The following is a 21,511-nucleotide window of genomic DNA, read 5'->3' as shown; positions in this document are numbered from 1 at the left end:
TTTATTGATATTAAATATAACAATGCATCAGTATATAGTGATTGGGTTTATTCCATTTGTGTTGTCATCACAATCAAGCAAACATACCGTTACACTGCCAGTGCATGAAATGTTACTTAAAATGTTTTAAAAACTCACATTTAACCACGAGTAGATCATGCCTAGCATGCAGACATTGAATACTGGAATATTGCCAATACAATACAGCATATTCTGAAGATTTCGGAAAGAACTGCAAAGTCATGGCTGTTAATAAGTTCTGTGAAAAATCTTAAGGTAGCTTTTGTTAAAACAAGTAGATTCAAGCTGGTAACTAAAGCCAATGATGAATTCCCCACTCCCAACTGGACCAATGCACCAAACGTCAGCATGACTGCAAGTTTGCAAATAAAAGCATCGCTGCCCTCTTTAGGCTATCCTCACGAGCCCGTTCTCTCATCATTGCCACGGTCTCCATTGTACCCCATATCTTCAGAAACCTGTATTGGACCCTTTTCAAGAAACACGTGTGCACACTTCAGACATTCATTGCGTCATTACTAATAAGTTAAGACAACTATGCAATGAAACGTTCTGCAATAAGACTTTTTTTTGGGCTACATCTCGTAAATATGAATGTCGTTAAACCCGTAACCAGCCGGCAGCCAATTAGTAAAGTTTGTCATGTAAACAGAACATGGCATTTCCTTATTCGTTCAGCACACTGGTGTGTTGGGGAGTAAACCCGAAAAACATTTACTCAGGATCACCTTTGGAAGCCCACAGTATAACAAGGCTTCCTGGATGCAATAATTTGACTGCTATTTAAAATTCAAATGGAACAATATCGCATACTAATGCAACTTATACCGCTAAAGTGACTACCTTGAGGTTAAAATATGAAATATTAGGCAAACTTAGAATCAATGTTTGCATACAGTGAGCGTTTTGATAAAGCACACTAAGAAATGCGGTTTGCACCAATCACAAGTAGAAATCCAAATCTGCATATTACCTGTACATTAGAACGGAAAATCACGCCGGCGAGCAGACCTCCGCACGGCAGAAAAGCAAAAACGGCTCACTCGGCATGGAGCGAGAGCGACAGCTTCAAACACGCCACCTCTTTCCCGCCCATGGACAGCGTCACCTTGCTGCGGTAATTTCCGTTGGTGAGCCAAGACGGAAGCTCCACGTACGGAATGGTGAAATCGGACTCTGGGAAGTTGTACTTTCCCTGCAAAAACAAAAGAAATTACAATTTATACAATCATTCGACAGTTCATGCCTTTTCCTATATTATAATGAAACTCGGCATTGTTGATCTACCAGCATTTCCCAAGCAGGGTTGTGCCTGTATAGTGTTTGATTGGGCCAGCACTGCATTAGATGTGTTACAGGCTGCGGCAGCAGGGTTACATGGTGGGGGAGCAGAGGGCAGCGCAGAAAAATGCGTTGTACTATACTGTTATGCTCCCACACGGTCACCAAACCGCCCAGCGAGGTGAAATGTGGATAAATAACGATAACCCCCTCCCCAAAGTGTGGGGAAGCCGTCATCCAAAAGCAGATTTATAAAAGGTTGTACACTTATATTTGCTCAAATTTGAGAAAATGTTTACCACTACATATAAATTCTGAATTTGGCTTAGAATTGATATATCCCAGTCCGATGTGTACTAAAACAGGGGGCCAGACGAAATTACTTTCCCCAAACCACTCAAGTTCAGAGTGGCTTGGGAGGAAGGAAAGTACACTTGGCAACTGCATGACTCTCTGCAAGGCGTGGGGGGCCGTAGTTCCCACCACACCACACGTGGTAGCTAATTTCACACTTCCCCACACTACCACATTGTCTTCTTTGTTATATATAAAACCATGCTGGAACAAAATTCAAGTGGCTATAAATTGACACAAGCCACTTTGTTGAGCTATCATTTGTGGCCGGGTCACTTCTGAAAATAGCTAAATAGTTAGTAATTACGCTGTTTACCAATACTCACAGTATATGTATTGTATTTTGAGTCCACACTGTCGCAGGCTTGGCTAACCATGGGTGCTGGACAATAAATAGCTCAATGAGGCTTTAAAGTTCTTCACCTACCAGTAACCCCTCTCGTCCATCTGCCTACAAGAAAAAAACGTAACAATTTAATAGTAGTGCCAGCCAAGGGAAGGAATGGGCCCGAGGACATCCACTGCAGAGATTAAGCGATGCAATCAGCTTGTGCAAAAGGTGGATTTGTAGCATTGCAAGACCGTGAAAGAAGGCAACGGACTTGGGGGGGGGGGGGTGGGCGGGAAGGCCTTCATTCAGTACTGTATTGATCATAGTTGACGAATTGCCAGTAGGCCATCCGTTGCTGCAAATGTGATGTTTCCAACCTTCTTAAAGGGGCAATTGCAGGGCAGGCCATAGCTGAACAGGGGCTCTGGACAGTCCTGTCCAGGTGGCGTGAGCTGGTTCAGCAGCTGACACACGTCCTTGTACACGCAGCTCCCGATCTGATCCAGGCACGGCACCTCGATCCACAGCCCTGCCAGCTCCTTATCCAGCGTCACATTGGCCTTCACGGTGCACACATTTTGCACGAAACAGGAAACACATTTTTCACGATCGTAACACTTCCCTCAAGCCATAAACAGTTTTAGTGTAATGTGACATGCACATTTTTTTTCGTAACAAAAGTGCGGTTTTCCAGGTTGTGTTCAGTGGAGCATTTTCTCTCTCAAGCCTTCATTATCAACTGTTGAATTCAAATCCTGCGCATGCCCACAACAGTGTGTACATCAAGTTGAGAATAAATGCTCACAGCACAACCCAAAAACAGCACTTGGAAGTACAATACAACATAGATATGTATATATACATCACCTAAGAAGTACTGCATCTCCAAATTATGAAAAAAAAATATTGTAAACATTTAAGTCGCGATTGGAATTGGGCTTCTTGTACAATGTACGGTGGCAGTTGCAAAGGGTTTTCAATACTCGCGAATGTAACACATAAACAAGCGAGGTTCCGATGCATTCTGCGCTATTTACATTATCAGACAGAGCGCTCTCGTTTTCTCCACTGGAAACTATTTTGTGGTCACATGGACATCTTGGGTTACCATGACAATTGGAAACAGGCCATTTAATAACCCTGGAGGAAGACTATTTTGGCTCACCACTCAAAAATAACTGAGACTCTTGAACCAAAACAAAGTTGATCATCTGCGCAGGAACACGTGGTACACACGCCGAGCTCCTCACCTCAATGGGGCCGGCGAGGGTGACCGTGGTGACGCCGTTGAGGGCGACCGTCAGATCTCCTGGGATGATGACAGGGTCAGGAGAAATCTGCAGGCTCTTGAGGATGGCCACGTCGCTCTCCGGTCCACAGTTGTTCCAGGCGAAACTCTTCACCTTCAAGTGCTGCAAAAAAGGTCGCTCGCAATTGTGGTTCAACTACGCAACATTAGCCCGCCCCGGTGGTCCACGCGAGCGCTGGAGAATGTCGTTTCCCCATTTTAAAGTTCTGGGAAAAACGTGTGCCGATACCTCGATCGCCATCAATGGGGTAAACAATCGCCAAGGATGAGCGTTTTAACTATTTCAACAACGTCAATCCAGCCCTCGTCATTTTTATTTTATACTGTACAAATGCTCAGCCCTCACAAGAGCCGAGTTTATTGTCAACACGTGATGATGCTGTGTTCATGGCGCAGTTTCCTAAACGCCGACACGCCACCCACACGTGTAGAGTTAATATCTTGAAAACATTCCCAGGGACAGGGTAGGCAGTGGTGTCAATGCACAAGTTGTTGTTTTCGTCTTTACTGGAAGACAGCACATGTGGCATAATACAAGGTTTTAACCACTCTTTACGAGTTTTACTGGCGTCGCTGCATTTAAAACGGTCCACTCGGTACCCGTAAAAAGGAAGTTTCCCATGCATAAACAAATATCGCAGCAACGTGAGCAGGACAGCCTTTTGGCAATCCACTGCTGGATGGCAGGCAGCGTAGATAGACAAGTACAGCACAGCAATGGAATTTGCTCCACTGGCCACCACACACAAGCACACGTGGTTGTTTGTGCAATGGTGGTCACCCCGTCAAAGTAATATCGAGGCGACCCCCGCCAATTCGTAGAACGAGAAGCGTCGCATTCCGAGGCGAAACAACAAGCCATGGTGTCGTGAACGGACCCAGTGGTAGTAGTCAATGTGAAACACGCCACACGAGTCAAACTGGGGGAACTTTACGTTTATACCTTACAGCTTGTTAAAAAAAAACACATTTAAGCATAGCAACATGGCATTTTTGAAAGCAAAGAACGGTTTAAATACAGTAGCCCAAGTATTTGGAAAGGCCCTCCTCATTCAGCAGCGGTTTCACAAAAGGGCCTTACATACTCAGCCCACACACTGTTTGGGACACGTGCTGTTCCGCGAGCACATATGTAGGCCGGCACGGTGGGTAGTGTGTGTCCAGCACCACGCCCGTCCGCCTTTGTCTCCCCGGTGGTGATGTTCACACACCCACCACACCAGGTACTAATTTAAGGCCGAGTCGACCTAACGGAGGCCCATGACCGGTTCATATATTCGTCAATGATGTTGACCGTGAGCAGGAATCGAACTGGGGGGGGGTCGCTGGGATTGTAGCGCAGTACGCTAACCACTACACTGTCGCCGTCACGGTGCTTGTGCCAGGCTAGGTGCACTTTTAGATCACGTGGTTGTATATACACGTGCATGCACATTGAGAAAGGCACAATAAACTTGTTTATTTCGAGCATGAATCAACAAACTTGAATACTTGGTTTCTAGTTTGTTGTTGTTGGGTGTGGTGCGTGTTGTTGGTGCTTTATATTACTCTAGCAAGATGTCAAACTCGCACATTGAGATTTAATCAGGAGCGCCCTTTGCCAATGAGAGGGCGTTCCATGCTGCCCTAAAATGCGGTTGTCCCGCCTTCTGATGGTGACATAAGTTCATTACTCGACGAGTGCCAGAGAAAGGAGCATATCCAGCATGATTCAACGTGTCACAACAAACCCAGCGATGCCGGTTTACTCGGTTTAGATTCAGAGCAGTCGCAACACGCAACACCCCCGCCCCCAGTCAAACCCCACTTTTCTACAGGGTAAACACCACACGCACACATCCCACTGCAGTAGCACGGCGGGTGATGTTAGCGAGTGCCTATTAAGTGAAGCCAGCGCAGTGTAGCAGTGCAGCTCTACATACGAGCAGCTGCTGGTGTCAGAACTATGCCACCGATTTCTGGCCTGCGTCTCGTTATCGATCGTTGAAAAGAAAACACTCGGGGTGCTGCGTTTTTAGTCGGAGTTATCAATTGGCAGTGTGACGACGGGTCCCCATGGACTTTAACTCCAGAGACACACACACAGACATCGGTTTAACCTTCGGGTTTAGCGCCAGTCAGCTGACTACGAACCCACCCGTTTTTCTGCGCTCCTTCAACGGAGGAGGAACAGCAAAACGACACCAACTCATGAAGCACTCTCGTCGTGGCTAGCAGACATCGACACATTGGAATGCAGCCCCTGAATATAATGCTGCCATACGCAAGAATAGAAGAATAGTTTAACAATAAAAAAAACGAGTGGACAGTTGCAATCTACGTAAACACACCTTAGTTTCCGGGTTCAATGCTGCACGGGGAATTCAACGTTGTTTGAGCAACAGACCCACCCGGCCATCTGCTGCAGATCTCCACCCCAGACCATATGACCTGGTAAGTAATCATCCCCTATCCAAGTAGGTAGCTACTACATCCCTTCCCTCGGCTCTCTGTGCTCACCAATTCCAGGCAGGTATAGAGCCAATGGTCTAGAGGCCTTCATCTCCCCCCGCCCTTCACCCGTCCAGCCAGGCAGACCCAGTCCATCCACAACGCAGGGTTTTTTGGGGGGAGATCGCGTAAATATGTGTCGTTAAACCCGCCACCACCCGACACAGCCAATAAGTAGGGGTTGTCACGTGAACAGCACACCGGTGACAACACTTACTAATTGGCCGTGTCGGGTGGTGGCGGGTTTAACGACACAGTTAAATATTCACGCGATCCAACCCAAACAAACCCTGCATTGTGGATATTGGTCGACGAATGTCCACCAAGTTCAGCCGACAGCCCACGAGACCTTGCGTACACGCGGAATTAAACCTTTCCCATGGAATTAAACCTTCACCGCCGAATTAAACCTTTCCCATGGAATTCCGAGGCCAACAATTTCGCCCGGGAGGTTGCGGTCCTGAACCGTCCAGCCACGGCCGACTTGGGGGGGGGGGGGGGGAGTGTGTGGGGGGCCCGTGTCATCCGAAGGTCCTCCTCGCCTTACCGCCCCATCCAGGTCGAACCAACCCCCTCCCCCGCCGATTGGCGCGGTCGGCTACGTGCGGTGCGAAAGAAGTTCTACGTCCGAGAAGCCCCGAGAGGCCTCCTCACCTGGCGCGTGGGATGCACCCAGGCGCTGAAGACGCGGTAGGGGCTGGGGGGCATCCAGTGGGGCCGCCTGGGCCACACGGCGGCGCGGGCCGTCTGGGCGCAGAGCGCCACCACCGCCACCGCCACCACCACCACAAGCGCCGCTCCACAGCCACGCATCGTCGTCGCTTGTTGTTGATCGCTCGTGCGCGAGACTTGAAATAAAAAATAAATGAAGCGCTTGATTGGGTGGGAGGGGCTAACGGGGATTAAACGCAATATAGGGTGATTGGATGCGAGGGGGGGTAACAGGAATTAAATACAATTTCGGGTCGAATGAATACGAGAATGAACACCGACTGCACTAACACGCACCGCGACTCTGAACCGTGCGCTCGAGCGCTCTCCGCTTTATATAGCGCGTGGTCACGTGATCCATCATGGGCTCGGGGGCGGGGCTTGCCTTGTGCATGATGACGTCATGCACAATCGGACTGCGGCACGAGGAATCCGATGAGCTGCAAAGCTCTTTACTTACATATGTCCAGTCGGGGCAGAACGTTACAACAAAACCAACGATGCAAGCAACACGACAGGAGTGCAAAGTGTAGCAAACGTAAACGAATCACTTAAAATATATACAAATAAAACTACATTCTTTAAAATGTCTTTAAATAAAGACTCAACACGTGAGTCAGTCACACTGTGTGTGGCCTTCAAATAAAACATTTAATAAGCGACGTTTCGGAAAACGATCCTTCTTCAAAGGGGCCGTCCATAAATGACGTCACGTTATTTGGGACGATTTTTGACCCCCCCCACCCTCGTAACACGGCGTCACAAAAAGTCAGACCCCCCTCAAATATGACGTCACAAAGCTCTGCCACCCCCCCCCCCCCACAAATAAAACATGCTTCAAATCGCTTTAAACTATTGTCATTGTAGTGCGTATTTAATGTGGTGCTGCACTCTGATGTTGCAGGAGAAAACATTTATCAAAAAGTCTATTTTTATTTAAAGTTGCGCATTTTGATGTGACATCACATTTCTCACCCCCCCCCCTCGTCACACATCGTCACAAATGTCTGACCCCCCTCCCCCCCCCTAGGTGCGTGACGTCATTTATGGACGGCCCCATAGCACACATATAGTAGGCGACGCTTCGGGCGCTGGCCCTTCATAGCCCATGACGCGCACATTTAGAGTGAGCTATTGTTTTGTTCAGGCCACGGTGTTAGTGGAGGGCGTGTTGAGGAGTCTGTGCTGTGTTCGTTATGCGCCACTGACACAGCAAGTAGCAGCATCGACAATCGCTTTCTTCTTGCTAATCGCAACTCCGATTAGCCCGGTTGGTTACGTACGGTGCAGCGAAATAAGTTCAACTTACTGGACATCTGGGGGGGGTGGGGGGAGCTTTATGGCTCATCGGATTCCAGTGGTACGATGTGGGCGGGGCTCGCCTCGTTAACTCCCGCAGTGACGTCATTACGATGTAGGCGAGGCTCGCCTGTTTAACTCGCGCAATGACGTCATGATGTGGGCGGTGCCCATCTCATTGTTTAACTCGCGCAATGACGTCATCCGGATGGGCGGCTCCCGGTTCCCGGGCTCCAGAGGATCCGGTTCCAAGCTGGAGTGGAGTTCGGTGCCAGCTCAGAGGGCTTTGTGCGCCTCTGCGTTAGAAGCTTCATCGGGCATAGAAGTGCAGTACAACACTCGATTTGTTTTGCTTGCGCTGCCCAAGCGCCGCCCACGATGTAGCGCCGTGGCAGGCCACAAGAGCCGTGGTTGTGCATGGTGGTCGCCCATTCAATCGCTATCCAGGCTGCTTGGCTTGCTCGAAGTGACACATTCTTGCCGATTGTAGCCATAAGCAATCATAACAAGAGTTGATCAGCAGAGGAGGAAAGCGTCAAGTTGCCAGCAACAAACAGCACGATTACAAACGTCAGGATTCTTGAATTGAGCGACGTTATAGGGGCTTGATGAGATGATGGGAAAAGATAAGGGCCATGGCCCGAAACGTCGCCTGTGCCAGTCCAGTATATATTAAAACAATCTTTTCGCGCAACAATTTAGGTTCAAAATGAAGGCAATGCAATTCCTGATTGGGTCTTAACTTTGGAGCTTTCGTGACTGCAGGAATTATTCTTTGGTTATTTCGGTAAAGTCACGTATAAAGAAAAAATAATAAATTAAATAATAGCATCCTGATTGGGGTTGACTCAACTCATTACCCCTTTAGGGATCAATACACCAGGTAAGGCCCACTGATCGAACCTCTTTTCAGCAGCGACCTGCCCACAAGTGAAAGCTCAACGAATAGGAAATGTATAGCAGCCAAATACTCTACACGCGTGTTGATTCTAAATGTGGACGGAGGAACCACACGACCACGGAGAGAGAGAGACGCAAACGCCAAATAAACAACAGCAGCAGGGAGTTACCATCTCACCACGGCACCACGATCCACGTTGTGGGGATAGGGGATAAGTGGATAGAAGCACGCATCCCCGTCATGGTAATGTGGAATTTCCACCACTGCCTGTGCAGGAGGACTGTAAACGGGCGAAGATCATCGCTGTCTGAGTTGTTTGGTTGAGCGAGGAAGACTTTCGTTGTTGTAACTTCCTTACCCCGTGTCCCGACTGGACGTCTGACAAGAAAACTTCGTGGATCATCGGATTCCCTCCGCCAGTATAGATAACAATTATAATTATTAACACATTCAGATTCAGAATTGAAATACAAACATCCCTCCGCCCTGGACTGGACGGGGCCGCCACTGGGGCTGCCTCTTCATCACCACCATCAACATCAATCAACATCATCATCATCACCACCATTAACATCAACCACCATCGTCATCAACCAAAATCAACCACCATCAACATCAACCATCATCATAACCACCATCATCAAAATCAACCACCATCAATATCAACCACCATCAACATCATCACCACCATCATCATCAACCACCACCGCCGCCACTGCCGTGGGGCAGCGCTCGTCCCCTGCTGGACCCGGTTCCGGGCTCGAGACCGCGGCTCGCCCGCTCCGATGAACGTGGCCGCTCCGCTCCGCCGCCGCCTTCAACTCCGCGACTTAAACGCGACATCGGACGCCGTCGGCTCGGTCCGTCGGTCGTGCGCCTCTCGTCGCTTCCAGCGGCTGCCGGGTCGGTCGTCGTTCCCCGCCTTTCGAGCACGCGGTGGAGGTGAAAGGGCCGAACCCATGCGCCGATCCCAGTGAAAGGTACGAGAGCGATCCCGTTATGTAATCGATGATGATGATGGATCGAACCGGACTCGTTAATCACACCACCCAGCAACGTGCGTGTGCTGAGAGGCCAAGTGGTGCATCTTGCAATTCGACAATTCTCGGACAAAGCAACTGAATGGTAAACTCACTAACATCTGAATATCTTTAATAGTTGCTGTTCATTGGCCATGGGAAATAAAAATAACAGCAAGTCGTGGGGTGGGTAATGACTGGTCACGGAGCCATTGTTTAAAGGGCTCCGCGTCTACTCTCATGGTTATGTTGAGTTGTTGTTCAAAGGGATTACGGTGATTTGTCATCTCCAACTTGTTTGTAAAGTTGTTAAATTGACCGAGTCTTAAACCAGGAGACGGTGTTTGATAGAGAACAATAGTTAATTAAAAGTTATTTAAACGTCGTGTTTGTGGAATTTGGATGCTTGCTTGTTTGGGAGAGAACAATGGGGTGAATGTTTAATAATTAAGCCAAAATCAGAGCAGTGGGCAGGTAACCGCCGAGAGCCTGGGATAATGGGATAAAACTTAGGAGCAGCCCGTGATAAAATTGGCTTCTCAAGTGTAGATGGTCTCCTCAACCTCGGTCACAGTGTTGTTTTTCACTTTAATTTGCCAAATTCCATCTCTGACGAAACGACTTGATGTGATGGACACGATGTTACCACTGTTACATTGCTTTTATGGCTTTGTTTTGGTGATTTCGAAAAGTTTTTTGGTTTGGCCATGTTTGTTTATTGTAGTACGGAGTTAGACTGATGGCTTTAATCTAAGTTGTCTTGTGGTTGTTGTTGTTTGACTTGCATCCCACTGGGATTTTTGCACACAGCGTTGGTGTACGGTACTTTTTTCTGGAATTTTTGCTCTTTTTTTTTCCTGGATTTTCAGTTTGCACATCGTCACATAGTCACTTTAAGATGTTTTTTCGCTCATGTTTTAGTTTTTGGTTTGTTGCGGTTGCACCCGATTCCAGAGCCGAATGGCTCACAGGGCTATACCTAATAAATAAACTTGAAACTTGAAAAGCTTCGTGTAGGCAGAGGCCTATTGAAGTGACCTCAGAAGTAGTTCTGCATTGTCATCTTTTGGTGGCTGTTCTCTTACACAGGTTAATCCACTGTTGTCTGCAATGCCGAATGGAAATGTTTTCATCACATGATAATATGATGTCTGTAGCGCTGTTGGGATTTCAGTGAGGGGGGGAAAGGCAAATCAAATTGTGCAAAATTGCATCGGTGCCTGGATGTATGTCAGTGTTAGCGCTTTAACTGAAGGTGGATCAGTTCGTCTTGTTTGTGGAATGGAATTGTTGATAGGCAAATGATTGACAAGACGGGTGTAGGTGGATTTTGAGCATAAAAAGTTGTGTTTGTGTATTTAGAAAGAGAGTGACATTGATATATCCTAATGGAGTCTATTTGGAGCTCTGAAAGCTCCGTGCCAAGCAAAGAAATGTAGATATTGCATCCGAGCGCTGTAGTAACAAGAGCTGAACCCAATTGGGAAGTGGCTGTGATTAAAGTCTTAGCGAGAGCTTAACGTTACAAAAGTTGGATAAAGTAGCGAGTGTTAATCACGCAAAGTTAAAGCGAACTGTTAAACACATCCCCGTGTCTGTGCTACTCATAACTTAATTATCCATGACCTCGACGATGAAGCCACGCCACGATGTTGTGCTTTGCTCTAACAGTGGTGTCAGAGCATGGATAAAATTATAGTACTCTTTGTCCTTATTCTATGGTTCTTTCGGTAAAGTCCCGTAGATAGAAAAAACATAATAACAATAAAATAATAAAAATAAGGTGAATAAAAATAATACAAATATCACGACGTTTCGATTGCAACACAAGCGGTCGCCATCCTATTATTATAGTTTTTCTGTCTACGTAACTTTACCGAAAGAACGATAGATTATGAATTCCTGCAGTCTAGAAAGTTTTAAGTTACTATTTGGCCTTGTCTCTGTCTACCTCTTTTCCTCTTTCCTTCCCTTTAAAAAAAACATCAACAGTTTCTCTGTTGGGATTGTTTGGGAAAGACATTTAAGCCTAACCCTGCCTCCTTCTTTACCAACCCGACCATTCCTGGGACATCCGGTCCCAGCCACTGTAACTTTGCAACTGCGGCGATGTCGAGGATGATTCTGCTGCGCAAATGCTCACTGGCTTCTCATTTGCTGCTGGACTCGCCAGAGCTCTTACGAAGCGAAACACTGCTCCATCCACTGCTCCATCCACTGCTGGATGAGGTCTTCTCAAACTGAGCATTGCTGAAACAGAGGCCAACCGAATAGCTGAAGACAGTTTTGCGGTATTTTATTATTTTGGACCTCATCTTGTTTGTGCCGACAGTAACAATATCGTGCCAGTAGAAATATCTCCGTGGAATTTCTATTTAAAGCTTTCGTGACTGCAGGGGTTAATATTCTTGGTTCTTTCGGTAAAGTCACGTAGAAGGGAAATAATAAAATAATAAAAATGAAACAATTAAATTCTCACGACGCTGTGGTTTTCACACCTGATGATGATTGCTTGTGTTGGAATCGAAACGTCGTGAGAATTTAATGGTTTTATTTTTTATTATTTTATTATTTCCCTTCTACGTGACTTTAGCGAAATAACCAAGAATATATCTCCGTGGAAGTCGAGAGCTGCCCCACCTGCCTTATAACGTGTTAGTCCCCCTGAATCAGGGATATCGCAAACCAGCAAAGCTGGGTACTCTCAGCGTTTGTTAAAGTGAACCGTCAGCTGATCTAGCCCAGAGTGAACAATGTGAGCAGGGGCCCATGCTTCCCAATCCCCCATTGTTCCCTGTTGACATTGGATTGTAATCCCCGCTGCCAATTCACCACCACCCTGCCTATTTATCTGAGGACTATTTCAGTTCATATCAAGCGCCACAAAACATGTATGTATGCAGAAGCAGAACACATGTTAGCAGGAGAGTTGTGTATAACTCTGCAGTTTAGCCAGTTACCCAGCTAGTTTTGTCGACAACGGACCCACAGCCACTAACAATAGAGCCATTGGGGTGCAGAGGAGACCAGCCAGCAGCCAGCCAGGAAACTCGAGGCCTATATTATTCTTAATAATAGTATGATAACGGCCCTGGAAAGATGATTGTGGCTAACGTAGCCTCGTTGTGTCCAGGAGAGAAGACTGAGAAGAACCACTGGTACATTGGGAGGAGCAGAATGAAGGGCTCCGTACAGAATGCCATGGCTAAGGCAGTGCCGCAGGCCTCGGAGGCCGCACCCGACGCTGTGTCAGTGGGACCAGGACACCTGGAGGCCACCAAGGACGGGGGCTGCGAGTTCATGGTGCCTGAGTCGTGGAGGCACTCGGTCAGCCAGGCCTTGCTGGCGCTGTTTGAGAAGGAGCAGCTGTGCGACGTCACAATCAAGGTGAGATGCCTACAAAGGTTCGACTGGGTCACTCCTGGGTAACTTTGTGTTCATCCGGTGAGCCGGGCCTTGAGTTAGGCCTCCTGTTCATATTGTAGGTCAGTCAGCTATTACGGTGGGCTATGTACGGTGTGAAAGAAGCTCAACGTACATACATAATGCGGATACCATTGTGACTGTTAATGAAAGTAAATTGGCTTGGGCAGGACAAGTCGCTCGAAGGGATGACAGTGGGTTGTCATGACTGACGATGGAGTTGCAGCCAGGGCAGTTCACGCGCCCAAAGGGGATCAGCTAAGTGTGTCAGGCTTGTGTGTGTCTTGTTGTCAGAGGCGAATGCATAACGGGGTTGTTCGTGCTCTCGGCATCAGGTGGGCGCTAAGCGGATCCCGTGCCACCGTGTGGTGCTGGCGTCAGCGGTGCCCTACTTCCGCGATATGTTCCTGTCGGACATGCTGGAGACGCGGCAAGGGGAGGTGTCACTCCAGGACCAGCAGCTGGAGGAGGGTGCCGTGGAGGCGATAGTGCGCTTCGCGTACGAGGGCCGTGCCCGGCTGGCGCCCGACGGCGTGCAGGCGCTGCTGTACGCTGCGTGCATCCTGCAGGTGGAGGTGTTGGTGGGCGCCTGCTCCACCTACATGCAGAGGAACCTGGATGCGTCCAACTGCCTCGGCGTGCGCGCATTCGCGGAGATGCACAATCTGAAGGTTTGGATGGGCCTCTTCCCAATAGCCTTGCTCTATGAGAATGGCGCAAATTCCAAATGTACGAAATAGTTATTAGGGTGCCTGGGAAATTTTATAGGATCATTGAGATGCATTTTTGTTTAAACTGATTGGTTTTGGTTTATGGCTTTTTTGAGACACGAAAAATATTGAGAAGTAGTTGGAAGCCCATTGAGATTAATTGGCTTCCCCCTGCACCCACATAAACACTCCTTCCCAGTGGCATGTGATTATCTGTTCTATGATTTATCAACAGGGCTTACATCACATGCTGTTGTTAATGGTGTAGCGGATAAGCAGTGGTGTGACCGATAAGCCAGATTACCAAAATCATCCATTGATCAAATAGTCTTTGAAGAATTCTCAAAAGACATCATGCTGAATGAACGGTATTTGAACAGCTATGTACTACTCATGAAATAAGTATATTCATGTCATATTTAAGCTGTCACTTTTGCTTCAGAAGTATTATATTAGCAAGCATTTTAATGTTCATTTTATTTTTTATTTGAAACTGCAGTGTAAGTTTATTGTTTATTTTCTGCATGTTCTTGCCATGTTGTTAAAAATGTATTGTGTTATATTAATTTTCACACACAGCTTGGGATCTTTTTTGATTTTACGTTTCGTACTCCGCCCACAGAAGTTGATGTCGGCGGCGGATGACTTTACGCGGGAGAACTTTGGCGCAGTGGCGGTGGCGGAGGAGTTCTTGGACGTCTCTCCGTCCCACCTGGTGGCCCTGCTCTCGTCCTGCGACCTGAGCGTGGTCGGCGAGGTGCAGGTGTACGAGGCCACCATGCGTTGGCTCCGCAGAAACTCGCAGCACCACGAGCGATGGCTTCCCACCATTGCCGAGCAGGTGACCCAACCACTGTCGCTGCTTCACTGCAGCCTGTAGGCCGCTCCATCTTTCTCCCATGGCAAGAACAACTATATTGTAGGTGACATTTCGTGTGATGACCCTTCTTCATACCATGTAAAAAATAAGGGCCACAGCCTGAAATGTCATATATTATATATTCTTGGTTTAAGGCAGTGATATTTACAAACACTTAGTTGTCCTTTTCCAATGCTGCCAATGCATCATCGCCAAATATTTAGTAAAAAGATGAGGTTGTTGGAACACCGTGTTAGCAGTTCTGGTCATGTTCTCCCTCCACCTTGCCCGGTCCTCAGCTTCATGGACCAGCCAATTGTGGTTTTAAGCACATCCAGTCTGAGCATGTTCAGAATACATGTTTTTCTTGGGGGCCTATGTTCCCTACCTTCAACGTCCACTGACTAACGTGGTGAAGTTTGTATATATAATTCTCACGACCCGTACGGAGTGGACGGGCCCTCGTTCAGCAGCGTCTTGACCAAAGGGCTGTATATGTATGTGTCTTCGTGGATTAGCATAGTCTTGGTGAGGTGGGTCTCATGTTTGAACGATTTCCACTTTGGAGGTCCGCTTCCCGCTGCTGCCGCTGGACTTTCTGATGCGCACGGCATTCCGCGAGGAGCTCCTCAAGCGCAACATCCGGTGCCGGGATCTTTTGGACGAAGCAAAGAACTTCCACCTCCACATGCAGCACCAGGACGAGCTGACCGAATTCGAGTTCTCTGTGCGCACCACACCGCGAAAGAGTGCCGCCGGTACCAGCATCTTCAACTTAAGATTTAAAAAATTTAAATAAATTCCCCAAAGTTTGTCCTGATTCTGCAATAAGCATGATGTCTTCAGCTGAACTCTTGCAGAGCAGTGTAACCCTTTTTGTTAGCCCTGCTTGATAGGATCTTAGAGCTACCTCTGAGATATATTCAAGTGACTTCACAAAGTAGGGACAACAATTTGCTACACTCCCTGGCACACAGTAATGTTCATTGCACGACAGTCAAACTGATATTTGTTTTACTTACAGCTGGAATTAAATTGAGTGTGATGGTCTTTATGAACGTACTCATTGGTGACCATGCTAAGATCATTCATCCCAGGATCTCCCCAGAGCCATCTCCATGCATTGACCCGTGAGCCTCCGATAAACAGTGGTTATTATAATAATAACACATGCTCACTACCATCAAGGACCACACAAGTTGTAACATGTTTGTATTAAGGATGTGAAGATATGAAAGTGTCAGCTGGAACTTAACTGCGGACGTGCCTAATAATATCTGTCCTGTGCTGTTGACACGGGAAGGAGTGCTCTTCTGCGTGGGTGGCCGGGGAAGCATGGGAGACCCTTTCCGGAGCATCGAATGCTATGACCTGCAGACTGGAAGCTGGTTCCTCGCTGCCGAGATGAACAGTCGCAGGCGACACGTGGGCGTCATCTCTGTGGGAGGTGAGTTGAGCCCCTAGGAAGCCTGACTCTGCTGATGAGACCCAGAAGATCTAAACGGGTCCAGATTTTCCTTGCTTTAAACAAATGTTGCTGGATAATATCGGCTTGGAAATCCAGTAGACTGAAATCTATTGTTATTCATTTGTTGAGATATAGAACGGAGCTCTACTAATTTATGCGTTTACCTTAGGAATACAACTTTCTTAGCTGGTGTTATCGCAGGAGAAGGATGGCCTGGGTTTTGCGTAGAATGGGGGATGAATATGTACAATGTGTCATCTATTTGTATTGTTTCTCAAGCAATCAGTCACCGAGTCACGAGTGAGAGCAGCCCATAATAGAATAAGTGCATTCGTAAAAATGGCACGAATTAGCATGGCGTAAGATATTTTCCCCTTTATAGCAAGCACACTTAACCCATGAGGTGGTATCACAATGGCTCGACGTGGATATGTTTTGTATGTTACGCCAGGAGTAACAATACGATATGTAAATTGCTGAGATCATGTTTGAACAATTTGGATAGTTATTTTAGCGCATGTGTACTTGGCCGAGCCAGGCCACAGTGTCATGGTCTGCTGTCAGTCCTCCATACAGTGTGCCCAGAAGACAATTCTCAACAATATGCATCATAATGTGGACGTGTCCACATTTACAGGGCTATCCCAGATGCCCAACTGGCCTTGTTTGCTGTGCACTGAACAAAGGGATGTTGTAATTTCTGCAGGGAAAGTATATGCGGTGGGTGGACACGATGGCAATGAGCACCTGACAAGCATGGAGATGTTTGATCCTCTCACCAACAAGTGGATCCCCAGGGCCTCGATGAACACCAAAAGGTACGGGGATGCAGATATATGATGGTGATAATATCTTTTGCCTGTGGTCAGGTTGCCCGGAAAGTGGCCAATCTTATGAGATGATCAGGATTGAGTCTGGATAGTCCTTACATGGGCGACCACCATGCATCAAACAGATGCTGGAGGCTGCTGCGGGGCTTTGTTTTCAACAGAAGGCAGTGCAGCAAATACTCTGTTGCGTTGTCCTGTTCTCCAACGTTTATGCTGCCGATCTTCACCAATCTGTACTGACCAGCTTGGTGAAGTATGGTCAAATAGCCCCCACAACTTTTGCAAGGCTTAGGGTGGGGGGGGGACCTCTTACCTAGCAAGATACATCTACAATATAGGTGAAATGTGCTACATTTACATGCCGAACCTACGCCATTGTCAGGTCATTGTCACCGTCGGTGTCACCGTAGACGAGGAATAGCTCTGGCGGCACTGGCATCGGGCCCCATCTACGCCATTGGGGGGCTGGACGACTCGGCCTGCTTCCAGACGGTGGAGCGATACGACGTGGCGGCCGACTCCTGGAGCACCGTGCACTGCATGAACCTGCCGCGTGGGGGCGTGGGCGCCGTCGCTCTTGGGGTTCGTGTCCCGTTGCCTCTGAGCACAGCCTGGATTGCAATTCTTGGGGGGAATTGGCCTGCACCTCAGTGCGCTCGCTGCAGACCGGCGGTTACTGTGCACTTAAGCATAAGAGTTTGAAATTAAGGTTTGAGAATTAGAATTAAGATGAGTACAACAGGATAGGTTTACGACGTTAAAAACTGAAATGGACAGGACATGGAGCCAGGATATCAGGTGACAGAAAGATAAACTTAGCAATGGAATGGAGGCTGATCGGAGAAAGGAGGATGAGAGGTAGACAGACACTGAGATGCTGAGATGAGATAACAAGATCTGGAGGACCACATTAGATGGAGGTGGTTTGAGGTTATGAAGAGTCTTTGGTGGAGTACTTTGCCCAGCAATAGGATGGTAATGGCTGAGATTTGAAGCCAAGATATCACAGGTTCTGGCTTGATATTCTGGCACAAGTGGTCGTGCGTGGTGGTCAACCTGAGCCACACAGTCATCTCACTTTGCTTTTATTTTCAGCGCTACATCTACGCGGTGGGTGGGAACAACGGGCAAACATCTCTTGCGACCGTGGAACGATACGACCCTCCGCTGGACAAGTGGGAGGAAGTGAAGGGAATGAAGCAGCGTCGGGCTGGTGCAGGTGTGACTGTGCTCAACCGCTGCCTCTACGTTGTGGGTGAGAGGGAGCACCAACATTTGAACCCAGGCATCCTTGTGTAATAAAATAATTGGTACATTTGATATTCGCACCATTCTTAAAGCACAAGGCTATCAAAAAGGTGCTATGTTTCACACATTAATACTACGTGGTAGGAGGGGGCGATATTGCTATTTGTTTTTTGCAGTGAAGTAATTTATAAATAACTCTTCCCGATGCGAGAAATTTCAGTTGTGTTATTCCAAACTGAAACGTACAATTTTACATGGATCAGTCATTGTGGTTGAGTTGTACGAAGAGTATTCTTATGGGACAATGGTCAATTTGTATTACGTGAATTGTATTATCTTGGCAGGTGGCTTTGATGACAATGCACCCTTAAACTCGGTGGAAAAGTACGACCCCCAGAAGGACCGGTGGGAGGAGGTGGCAGATCTCACAACGCCACGTGGAGGCGTAGGGGTGGCCACACTCATCGGAAAGATTTTTGCAGTAGGAGGCCACAATGGCAGCACCTACCTCAACACGGTGGAAGCCTACGACCCTCTCACTAACAAGTAAGCACACCCCCATTCGTGCAAAGTGGCTTATTAATTCAGACGAAGTAATCTGATCATATTTTGTGGTCTTATCATTGCTCAGCGGGGCTGTAAGTGATTTCAGATTTTCACTCAGGGTACAGGTACAGTGGCATATTATCGAGTCTTACTGAACTTCAGAAATAAATTTATTTCCGTATTCTAGAAACAGTTTGTGGCGGCATGCATGAAATCCGTTGTACAATTCTGTTTTTTTTTTACGTGTAACACGTGGTGGGTTTTGCAGGTGGGAAGCAGTGGGCTCTATCTCGCAGTGCCGGGCGGGAGCTGGAGTGGCCATCTGTGCCTGCTCCATCAAGCAAATCCGAGAAGTCGCACAAGGCACAGGGGGAGTTGCCGACTGCATGTGACCAAAGTGTGCACACGTGGGTCTCTGGAGCACAGCCACAGTTACAGTGGCATTCTCTTGTTATTTTCGTGGTATTTTCCCAGTTTTTGTTTCAATTGTGCTGTTACAGTAATTTTCACAAGGTGACATATAACACTTGGAACTCTTGCAGAGCAGTACATACTCTGTAAGTGAATGGCCAGCAGAAGGAGATGTCATGGAACTGCTTCTGAAGTCCCTGAATGTTACCCCAGATGCAGTGTATAAACGAAATGTTACGCGATGGGTTTATTTGTGTAGTCATTGCTGATTGGATTAAAGCTTCAGCTCACTACTGCTCTTAGTGTTTAACCTCACAGTAGCTTTTGTAAGATGGTCAAGTTGTAAAAGCTGTGATATTAATGATTGATTTCCAATGTGTTACAAGTATTCTTCAATCAATATATGCTCCATTATTGTATGTAGTGTTTTAGCTAGTACAACTGCATGTTTTTTTATTTGTTGCCACTTTAAAATGGAAATCTCATTGTAAACATGAAACAAGAAAACTTTTCGCAACGAGACTTCAGAAACTGTAATGTTTCGTTTGAAATTAAATTCTATTAATCTATCTTTGCTAATAATTCAATTATATTTCCATTATTTACATTAATATGAAATGTTTACTATTGTATCATATGATCTCTTGGCGCAGCTCGAGAGCTGCATGTTGCTAAAGAAGGTTATGAAAAGGAACACATGTTCACTGAATTGTGTGCACTTTGGTGATGAGTTGCACTTGGCTTTAAAAAGTTACATGTTACATACATGGTGTTGTGCCTAACACTATTTAAATACGAGTCGTATTTGACATTTCACGTTTTGTAAGCTCATGCTGTCAATTTGTTATTGACCTGTATAAGCCATATGATGTTTGTGTTGGCATACTTTTCATATACATATACATAAACAGTACAGCCCTTTTGTCGCTATACTGCTGGATGAGGGCTTTCCCGGGCCTTGTGGGTCGTGGGGATTATTTGACCATACTTCACGATGATCATTGGTCGTTCGTGAAGTCAGGGAGCATACAAATGTGGTAGCATAGAAGAACAATACAATACATTTTTCCTGAACTGCCCTCTCTGCTGTCCGGAATGTATACGTTCCTTTATATGCCTGTAATTGAATGTCAATGCTTTACATGTATCAGTGTGATGCTGTATTAAGAGATTGCACATTTCAGGGTTTCATGTCTGCTGCCATAAGAAGATGTTGGAGACAATCCTCTTAAATGAGCCACATGCCATATACATCACATGGAAGTTATAAGAAGCCATCGTGTTCTATGTAAACGCTACTGAAAGTAATTTTAGTTTCGTTGTTGCAAGTAAAAAACAACAATTGCTAGAAACTGTAGTTTAACACATTCATGTGCACCATTTGTTAACAAATGCTTCTTTGAATGTTGCTTACAGAAGCTGCTGGATGTATTCCTGTGAAGGGCCAATGATTTAAACCTCTTTACGAAAAATATATTTTGTAAGCATATTCATGCGCACCACTGGAATTGAGCATATAGGTTAAAATGTCGTCTTACGAGTATGGATTTAACAAGGCTGAATTACTGAATATTTTCCGGGTCGCTGGTAGACTGGTGTAAGCTAGTGGCCACAGCCACAGAGAGGGGCGTGCTGGATGTGTTGTCAAGTCTCGTCATATTTTCCGGTTAACTGCACCAGACAGACCCGGCTAAACGTAAGCTCTGGATGTAAAATAATAAGAAATAAACTATTTAACAATTGAATGGTTGTGTGGCATTTGCTTGTGGTCCTGATAAATAATTGTGGGTTTTTTTCTTTCAATTATGGGGTTATGTGTATAAAAGTGGGACTAAACGACACACGGCAAGACATTTCCTGTAAGCAGTGCACATGAATGTAGGTGCTAAATTGGCCAGTTTAGAACTGATAACCACGTGCTATTGAAAGGTTATGTTAATGCGAGTACTGGACTGTGGAAAGTGATGCGCTCACATCAAGTCATGTCACGCCAGAAATTTGAAAAATTTTAAAATTTCAAAAATTTCTTGCTGTGGATTTCACACCTGATGATGATTGCTTGTGTTGCAGTCGAAACGTGATAATTTTATTTTATATTTATGTTATTTTATTTCATTATTTCCCTTCTACGTGACTTTACCGAAAGAACCAAGAATATAAAGTGAACTTTATACGCTAAATATAATAACCAGAGGCGGTAGCCTTTTTTTCAAAGGCACCTGGCTCATCACGAGTCAATGGTTTTCACTTCATTGATGTAAACAAAAACACCTGGCAGGTTTTAGGGGCCGTCCATAAAT

The 21,511-nt window shown here is 46.5% G+C and overlaps 2 protein-coding genes across 3 annotated transcripts; one reads left to right on the top strand and one right to left on the bottom strand.

Annotated features, from left to right (window-relative positions):
* Window positions 1–33: 33 nt before the first annotated feature.
* GM2A (ganglioside GM2 activator) lies at window positions 34–6,851 on the bottom strand. The gene is made up of 4 exons (XM_078863327.1): window positions 6,441–6,851; window positions 3,238–3,399; window positions 2,365–2,547; window positions 34–1,216 (listed from the first exon to the last, which is right to left on the bottom strand). Exons 1-4 carry the CDS (start codon window positions 6,597–6,599, stop codon window positions 1,061–1,063), a joined length of 660 nt encoding a protein of 219 aa, XP_078719453.1. The 5' UTR covers window positions 6,600–6,851; the 3' UTR covers window positions 34–1,060.
* A 1,536-nt stretch (window positions 6,852–8,387) lies between these two features.
* On the top strand, window positions 8,388–20,956 carry KLHL8 (kelch like family member 8). Of its 2 annotated transcripts, none has more exons than XM_078863325.1 (11): window positions 8,388–9,677; window positions 12,850–13,103; window positions 13,475–13,810; window positions 14,472–14,690; window positions 15,277–15,466; window positions 16,012–16,155; window positions 16,883–16,994; window positions 17,417–17,588; window positions 18,102–18,261; window positions 18,599–18,800; window positions 19,069–20,956. In XM_078863325.1, the coding sequence occupies exons 2-11, from the start codon at window positions 12,894–12,896 to the stop codon at window positions 19,190–19,192; spliced, it is 1,869 nt and encodes a 622-aa protein (XP_078719451.1). In that variant the 5' UTR covers window positions 8,388–9,677; window positions 12,850–12,893; the 3' UTR covers window positions 19,193–20,956. The 2 variants fall into 2 exon arrangements, with proteins under 2 accessions (XP_078719451.1, XP_078719452.1); XM_078863326.1 differs by lacking the exon at window positions 8,388–9,677 and adding an exon at window positions 9,702–9,822.
* Window positions 20,957–21,511: the final 555 nt, after the last annotated feature.

The sequence above is a fragment of the Lampetra fluviatilis genome, chromosome 15 (genome assembly GCF_964198595.1).
Source record: "Lampetra fluviatilis chromosome 15, kcLamFluv1.1, whole genome shotgun sequence".
Lineage (NCBI taxonomy): Eukaryota > Metazoa > Chordata > Hyperoartia > Petromyzontiformes > Petromyzontidae > Lampetra > Lampetra fluviatilis.
The sequence above is the reverse complement of the archived record's forward strand: the minus strand, read 5'-3'. Positions and strand labels throughout refer to the sequence as shown.